Source organism: Miscanthus floridulus, chromosome 1 (assembly GCF_019320115.1).
Source record: "Miscanthus floridulus cultivar M001 chromosome 1, ASM1932011v1, whole genome shotgun sequence".
Lineage (NCBI taxonomy): Eukaryota > Viridiplantae > Streptophyta > Magnoliopsida > Poales > Poaceae > Miscanthus > Miscanthus floridulus.
In genome coordinates this window covers 54,391,663-54,400,003 of record NC_089580.1, presented here as the reverse complement: position 1 = coordinate 54,400,003, position 8,341 = coordinate 54,391,663, and the positions used below count along the sequence as shown (strand labels likewise).

The 8,341-nt window shown below is 43.0% G+C and overlaps 1 protein-coding gene across 2 annotated transcripts; it reads right to left on the bottom strand.

The window, feature by feature from the left end:
- Positions 1–490: 490 nt before the first annotated feature.
- On the bottom strand, positions 491–3,346 carry LOC136484110 (la-related protein 6C-like). Of its 2 annotated transcripts, none has more exons than XM_066481290.1 (10): positions 2,949–3,346; positions 2,537–2,618; positions 2,276–2,370; positions 1,972–2,043; positions 1,794–1,873; positions 1,603–1,690; positions 1,442–1,489; positions 1,271–1,339; positions 1,049–1,177; positions 491–945 (listed from the first exon to the last, which is right to left on the bottom strand). In XM_066481290.1, exons 1-10 carry the CDS (start codon positions 3,303–3,305, stop codon positions 694–696), a joined length of 1,272 nt encoding a protein of 423 aa, XP_066337387.1. In that variant the 5' UTR covers positions 3,306–3,346; the 3' UTR covers positions 491–693. The 2 variants fall into 2 exon arrangements, with proteins under 2 accessions (XP_066337387.1, XP_066337376.1); XM_066481279.1 differs by having other exon boundaries at positions 492–948.
- Positions 3,347–8,341: the final 4,995 nt, after the last annotated feature.

Here is an 8,341-nt window from a genome sequence, read left to right as displayed (position 1 = left end):
AAAGCGAGCCTTTCATGGAAAAGCTCAAAGTTTTTTTTGTAACTTGTTACAAATTCAAACTAACTATTATACTGATTCTAATTTACTCAGAATCAAAACTCTTTATTCTTTCGAGAAGTGCTCGGAAGTCGGAATCAAAACTCTAAAAAGATAATTCTAGTCGCGACCGTACTTTTGCCATACTTCCTCGAATTACACGATAGATTACCACTAGACAACAATGCAACTTTACCACATATATATTGTTAAGATATATGTCCGTGCGTTGCACCGGGATCATAAATTTTTGGACTAAACCTCATTATTACTCGGACGCAGACACGTGAGCTCCGAGAATTTCGTATTAGATGGACACATGGATCCGATCAGTGTATTGAAACCAAGTAGGATGCGGACGTGTGAGCTCCGAGCGGAGAATGATTCGTATCGGACGTGGATACATGAGCAAGAGCGAGATTTGATATCACCGGATAGATGATTACTTTAGAGTCTTTTTAGGTGTAGAAGATTAAAAACAAAATCAAAACGATTTATTTAGATCCCAGAAGTTTCGTTCAAAAATTTAGATCCCAGAAGAAAGAAAAAGGAAAGAGAAAAGAGAGAGAAAACGCTGCCACTTCCATCCTCTCCCTCGAAATAAAACAAATCAATCATCGAACATTTGACCGGTCAGACGTCCGTGGAGCCGGCGAACTACACGACCCGGACGACAGCAGCCGATGCCACGGCAGGCGCCGGCCGCCCGCGCCCCATGGTGAACCCGCGCGTGCCGTCGGGCATTCTCGGCCCCTGCGCTGCGTGCCGGGGGCTCGCCGCGAGGCTTTCCAGATGCCCGGGCGCGCCAGTAGCGTGAGCGGAGGAGTGCGGCGTCTGCGGCGGCCTGCCCCGCCCTCTGCCCCATGGCTTCTTGGCGCCGACGTGCTGGTGCTGGTCCTCCTCCTGCTGCTGCTGCCAAGGCGAGTGCATGCGATCGCGCACATCGGTTAGTGGCAGATATGGTCAGGCAGGGACATTACAGAATGTGCGAGGGCGTGGCGTTTCCGCTTACGATGTGGTCAGGAAAGTGCGCCGCCGTCGGGGAGTCGGACGACGAGACCTGCGAACGCGGCGAGCGCTCCTCGTCGGAGGCGGCGAGGTGGTCCAAGTCCGGCCGCTTCAGCCGTGTTGCCGCCTTGGGCTGTGGTGAGTTGAATGGGCGCCGGCATGTCAGTTCAGTGATCAGCTCTGAAATGGGAGTAGAGCTGATGAACAAGGAACGAGCTTCAGTTACCGATCGTCGCAGCACGGGGCGCACACGGAGGCCCTTCCTCCAGTTTCTTTCGTCGTTCAACTTGTCCACCTGACAAGCACAAAAACAGATTCCAATGGCACAAATGAGCAACGAACCGGAGCTGGAAGTAAAACTTCAAGGTTCCATGTCTGGAAACTGGAATTGACTTACTGCTCTGTCGGCTTGGTGTGAGGTCTCGTACTCTATAAGAGCATGCAGCTGTGTCAGAACAGAATAGACAGAACAATTGTCAGATGATGAGATAAAAAGAAAACTGATTTGAAAAACAAAGAAGAGAAATCAAACCCCGGCCCCGGATCAGTATCAAGTACCTTGTTACTGACTAGTGTGTTTGCGTCGGACTTGGGTGATCTTGCAGAGCTGGGTTCTTTCGGATGGCAGATTCTGATGTTTTTCACACTGCAAACTTGTTGTGTGGTGCACACGGTTAAGAGACACTAAAAATAATATATATACAACAAACTGCATGTGGATCGAAGGGGGTTGTGTGTTCTGTTCTGACCTGTCAATGATGCCAAAGATCTTCTCGAGGCTATTTCTAGTGGAATCGTGCGGCAAATTCTCGGCGATGACCATCCGACACTGCATGAGTCAGCAAGGTTTGGTCTTAGTCGGAGGCAGATGAAGCTAACTGTTTCCATTTCAGTAGCTAAAACCTTGTCCTGCTCGGAAGTACTGACCTGCAGCTCTTCTTTGTGTCTCTCGGTGAATGGCTGAGCCCGTCGCACTTTCTTGCCGTCATCGCTGACAACCTGAAGAAAGTATTTCATGATATGATACATGGCTACCACTTGTTTTTTCTCGACCGTGCCATGAGGCACGTTTTTCATTAAGAAGAGGTAGAGTTACAAAAGCGCTACAAATGACGAGAAAGAAGGAGCGGTAATCGGCTGTTACCGCAAACAGACCCACTCAGAAACGCAAGAGAAGAGAAGCAAAAGGTCAAACACAAAGCAAGGAGCAAAGGTAGCAGCACTGGCTTACGAGCTTTTCTGAGGTCCGGAGAGCTGTAACCAGCAGTTGGTTTGTTACCCCCATAGCCTTGATCTTCTTCCAGGATGAGATGACAGATAAAGGAACTGGCCAAACCGTTGAACACACATTTAGTTTTCATTTCATCAGTCCATTATTGGTGTTGTTGGCCCTGTATTTTAGGGACACATGATTTATTTATTTATTTATGTTCCATGTGTGCTAATATATTCATATATAGGATTGAAGAGATAATAACTGTTCTCCACTCACCATAGCCCTCAGGATCCTTGTTCATGATCTTCGTCAAGAAATCATTCGCAACCAAATTAGTGTCACTGAACTGGTACTCAACCTGCACAAGGCCAGAACAATGTAACTGAAGGCCAGCCACTCCAAAAATCAAGAAACAGCATGATCTACACAGATCCGAAAAACACTAGAATAGTCTGACAAGTTACTACTGAAAACATCACTAAGTCATAAATGGCCGCGTCGAAAATTCAGGATGAGAATTCAAAGATCATGTAGCTCCCTGATCTGTTGGCGCGGAGATCACCTACACCGTACTCTCAGCATTTTCAGTTTCAGAAATCTATAGTCCTACACTACTGTATCGGTGATTCGGTATCGAACGATGTATAATGTGCATCAAGGACAAGGAGATCATCTATGGTTTCCGAACCTGCTTGATAATCTTCTGTGCGATGTCGGCCGGACTCGCGCCCTTGGGGTAGCCACTGACGCCGGTAGCTCCAGCGATCTCGCCATGTCCAAAGTCCGGCAGGAAGGACGACGTGGGGTCCGGCTCGGCAAAGAAGTTCCAGTCCGCGCCCACCCTGCCGCCGCCGCTGGAAAGCTGCAGGAACGGACAGTAGTAGCCGGCGGCCGCCGTCGGTGGCACCGGCACGAACTCCCGCGCGTGCACGTTGAGCCTGAACGGCATGGAGCAGCCACTGCTGCCGGCCGACGACGACGCCTTGCTGGAGCTCTCGCAGCCGTCCTCTGCCATTGTTGCCTCTTCCGTCGACGACTGATGCATTAGTGTGTGTGTCTTGCGATCTGAATTGTCTTTGCGATCGAGTGTGGGGCTGTCTCCGTGTGTAAAGCATATGTCGTATTTGACCACTTCTTTACTCAGGGCAATATTCTGTGAGGCGGGAGTGTTTCTAGCGTAGTTTTTTTTTTAATTATTATTAAAAGAAAAGTGACATGAGCTCTGCCTTCCGTTAAAGTAGGGGAGTGTACTAGACTTTTTTGCGGGAGTGTGTGTGTGTGGTGCTTCAACCGTTACATGAAGAGGGAGGTTTTGACCGTTGGCCAAATAACGGCCCTGTTAATTTGCAAGCATGGCAAATTTTTACACCGAATTTTCTAGCGCATAAAAATGCCTCAGAAAGCTACACCTAAACAAATTTTGTTTGGGTAAGAAAAAATAGCAAACCTAAAAACATCGCCATGTTCGCTTGATTGATAAGCCATGGCTGAAAGTACTATTGGTTGATTTATTGTGAGAAAAAAATACTGTTCGTTGGCTGAAAAAATACGGCTTATAAGCCAAACGAACAGGGCGTATAGTTAGCACAAACATTGGCTTGCATGAAAAGTTATCTCTTAATCTAGAGCTAATCTCGTGCACACACTCTATGGGTATGTTTGAGACTGCTATGTTCTATGTTTTTCAGTTCCACTCCATGTTTTTTTACCTAAACAGATATAGCTCAACAAACTTTGCTTTAGAAAAAAGTGGAGTTGTGAGGGAACCTAAAGAGGTGCTCCGATCCCTCCAGGTTTTTGTGGAGCTACTTTACGGGGTAGAGTTTATGAAGCAGTCCCAAATATATCCTTAGATCACGTGAGATTGTCATGTGAGTTATTCATATTATGATTTATTATCCTACATATTAATACTATTATACTGTGGAGGGTGCCGTTATGAAAAATAATAAACGATTCACTCAATACAGGGAGCACGTAGTTTTATGGAAACTGAGGATTCATGCCCATGTTTTAAACTGTGACATGTATATAGCTTTTAAACAATGCATCGTTTTAGGTAAAAAAAGATGAAAAGTATACCAATGATTTCAAAACCATTAACCCTAACAAATCTAAGGCTTTGTTTGGCTGCATACAAATCCACCCTAATCCACGCACCTCAATCCCGTGGATTGGGGTGGATTTGTGTGCAGCTAAACAAGCCCTAAAGATACATCCTCTCTACTTCACCACATTTTCTTTTGCACAATTAGCCATTTGCGGCTATTATCCTGCAATTTAAAAGTATAAACTTTGTCCTAATAACAAATCTAAAGATACACCATCTATTATTCTATTTTATCACATTTTCTTTTGAAAATTGAGCTCTCATCTTAGAAAAGCTTGTTTTTTGCAAGATTTTTTTGACTGTGCCACCACTATCTTGGAATTTAAAAAGTATAAAACTGATTTTAAGGTTCATTGTTAACAATAACAAAGAACACTCCATGAGTCCAGGTGTTTGTGAAGTGTCTGGCTGCAGGTGTAATCAGAGATAATTTGGAACAAAAAGAGGATACACCTGGATCTGCATGCAAAACAAACATAAGTTAGAGCATGACTGCATGACAAGCATTGGATCCAAGTTAGTTCAATCAAATGGACCGAAGGGAGTTAGCCATGGATTGAAGGGCACACACTTCGGACCAACTTACCGGCAACTTTCTTGGGTGTGCCATCTTGAATGTCCAAGTCACAGTGGTGGCGAATCGGAAAGCAGAGGCTGTGACACATAAGTTGCGCGTCTAGACAAAGTCAGACGGCCTGGACTTGCATGCCAAACTTGCTCAACTGCCTTACCAAGCATGCATCCGCCAACAGGGAGCTAATCTGAGATGCACCATATATAGAAAGTTGACACATCCAAAGACCAGACGATCTTGTGTAGACCGGCTTGCCTCACTTCCACAACCTTTATGTGCTCCATATTGTCACATTTGAGGTAGACACGCACGCACACGCTTACTTTTGAATCTCTCCTATTAGTCGTGTTGAGCTTGTCCTGAGATTCTAAAGTCATCTTTGAAGCTTGGTAAAGCTCGTGTATCATTTCACTAGTAGAGAATAGACTTTCGGTTCAGCAAATTAGCCTCGGCTATTAATCCCGAGTCTAAGTTTTTTGGGCTGCAGATGACCTTTAGTGCCGGTTGGTAAGATCAACTCGAACTAAAGGGTCTACATTAGTCCCAGTTGGTATTACCAACCCGGAATAAAGAGCTTTGATTTTTAGTCCCAGTTGGTGTTACGAACCTGAACTAAAGGTCCTCCAATGGACTAGTTCAAAAGGAAAGCATCTCATCCAAGATCACATGTGCTGTGTAGATGGGGTAGAAAGGTACGCGCAAGGTAATACACGAGGTTTTAGGTTTGAATCCTACGAGGGCACCACCAACCGAGGCAGCATTTGCTGTTGGTAATAGTACAGTTAGGCGTCTCTACTCTCATGCTAATAGAGTTCCACCGGAGGCAGCTACTTCTTTTACCATGCGGTTCCATCACTTGGGCCTTGTTTAGATTGAAAAAAATTTCAACCCGATGAATAGTAGCGCTTTCGTCTTATTTGGTAAATATTGTCCAATTGTGGACCAACTAAGCTCAAAAGATTCATCTCGTGATTTCCAACTAAACTGTGCAATTAGTTATTTTTTTACCTACATTTAATGCTCCATGCAAACGGCTAAAAATTGATGTGACGGAGAGAGAGTGAAAAAACTTGAAATTTTGAGTGTATCTAAACAAGGCCTCGCCTTTTCTCTCTCCCATCTGTTTTTCCTTCTCTGCTTTTTCTTGTGAACCACACGCTCTCTCTCTCTCCTAAGCTACGGCAGCCTGCAGAAGAACTATGGTCTGCGAGCCACCACTTTATCTTCGGTGGCATCCAAGACTAGGTGGCCTGACCAGCTGAGTCACCGCGTTAGGCACACCTGAGGCACAGGTGTGTGAGGCATTATTTATTTTAAGGCTTAATCTTTAGCCTGCGTTTAAATTAATTGGGACTAAATAGATAAACCTTTAGTCCTGGATTATTAGTCTCAGTTGGGAAACCGAAGCTAAAGGTCTTTCTCAACCGGGATTAAAGCCACGTTGTGTACCCGTATTTACTACTCCTCTGATAATACTTTTTAGTATTTCAATCAAGGACTCTCCTTTATTTATCTTGATCAAAGTTTTACTTCTTGCTTTACTTTACTTTACTCATTTTCGTTGCTTACGAGGTTCTCACTGTAGGCTAGTTGATTTGGACCCTTGCTATCCACCACTAGATTAAAAGGAGCCTTTATTTATATCTTGATCGGTGAAAGAGTTATGTGCTTAGTTAAAGCCTTAAAGGTGTATTGCTTAGAATCCACCACTATATCAAGTTAGTGTATCTTAGGCCTGTTTGTTTGGGTTTTTGGAAGCTTTTGGACCTCAGCTTTTGAATCTTTCAAAAGTCAAAAGGTTCCTAGAAGCCAAAAGCCAGAAGCTCATTATTGAGTTTCTGGGCTTTTGGCTATGCGAGCCGTTTGACTCTTAAAAAGTCCAAAAACTAGTGGTATAAAAGTTGACAAAAGCCCAAAACAAACGGACTAGTATCGTTGTCCTCCGAACTCGCTACCTCACTCAAGTTATCTTCTGGATCTCCTTTTGTGTCAACCCCTTTATGTAATTTTTATCTTACCCCTCTATAGTGCCTGTGTAGTTCCCAAAATTTTGCAAAAATTTTCAAGATTCCCCGTCACATCGAATCTTTGGACGCATGCATGAAGCATTAAATATAAATAAAAAATAAAACTAATTACACAGTTTAGACGAAATTCACGAGACGAATCTTTTAAGCCTAATTAGACTATGATTGGACACTAATTGCCAAATAACAACGAAAGAGCTACAATACTATTTCCCAAAAAAATTCGCCAACTAAACACTACCATAGTTTGGATGGTATTATATATATAAATTAGTGACGATTTTTCCTTTTATCTCTGAATATTCTTTACTTACTTTCCGTGGAAAATTTCAGTACTCTAGAATATTCACTAATGAAATGCTATAGTAATATTCTGTACATTGTGAAATCATTAACTTTCTTGTTATGGTGTATAAGAAATGCCAAACCGAGCATAGAGGGGCACAAGCGTGGAGATGGCTAGGGTTAAGGGTACTAGGCATGATCTTGTGAGGCATTGTCATAGGACAATTTGCTAGGCTCTAGCCCTGAGGACTATTGTGGGCTAGGGTGGGCTATATGCCAATGCAATGCTGATGTTAGGTGGTGGGTTTTTTTGCTCTAAAAATAACTGGAAGATGCTAAAAAATATTTTGGTTTTTGTTTTTATTATATTAGACTTTTATACCAATTTTGTTTCTATTATTTTAGTTATTATTTACCATTTCTGCTTAGGATAAACAAAAATGATTTCAGAAAATATTGTTTTCCCTTTCTAGCCCTAACCACTACAATATGTATGACTCAACAAACAATTGTCACCCTTTGCCTTCCTTGCAGTTTGCTCACCAGTTCAGGTGTGATCTAAAATAGAAAAAAATTCTCCTCACGTCCTTTAACTATTAGGATATTTGCACTCCTCAAACTTTTGGAACCGGGTGTTTTTAATACTTGGTTGTTTTTAGGCTATGTTTGATTTAGCTTGTGGGAAGTGCTTCTTCTGCTAAAAAGTAGAACGCCAACGAGAAAGAACTAGATGTTGTTTTTTCAAAAACAATTACTTTCACGTAGCATAATTTTCGCAGCACCTTGGACCTTGTTTTTCCTTTAGCTTCCTGCTTTTTCAAATGCGTAGAAATAGAGAAACGTTTTACAACTGTAACTGTTTTAATATGAAAGATAAAAAGAAAAGATAAGTTTTATAGTTGTTTTTAAAAGACATCTTATAATTTTTTACAGCAAATAACCCCCGTTAGTTTTTTCACAGCTCACGGTTTACCAGATAATCTCCATCCTGTGAGTCTCCGTGGCTCCGTCTCTTCCTCTCTTTCTGGACGGAAAATAGTTTGGTTCTCCAGCAGTTAAGCTAGGCCGAAATCAATGCTGCTGGA

Excerpts from the sequence above, each read along its gene's own strand:
- LOC136484110 (XM_066481279.1), bottom strand. The coding sequence starts at position 3,305 with ATGCATCAGTCGTCGACGGAAGAGGCAACAATGGCAGAGGACGGCTGC. Across the intron at positions 1,691-1,793 it reads ATCTTTGGCATCATTGACAG|TGTGAAAAACATCAGAATCT; the intron begins GTCAGAACAGAA and ends ACAAGTTTGCAG. Across the intron at positions 1,340-1,441 it reads CACACCAAGCCGACAGAGCA|GTGGACAAGTTGAACGACGA; the intron begins GTAAGTCAATTC and ends TGTGCTTGTCAG.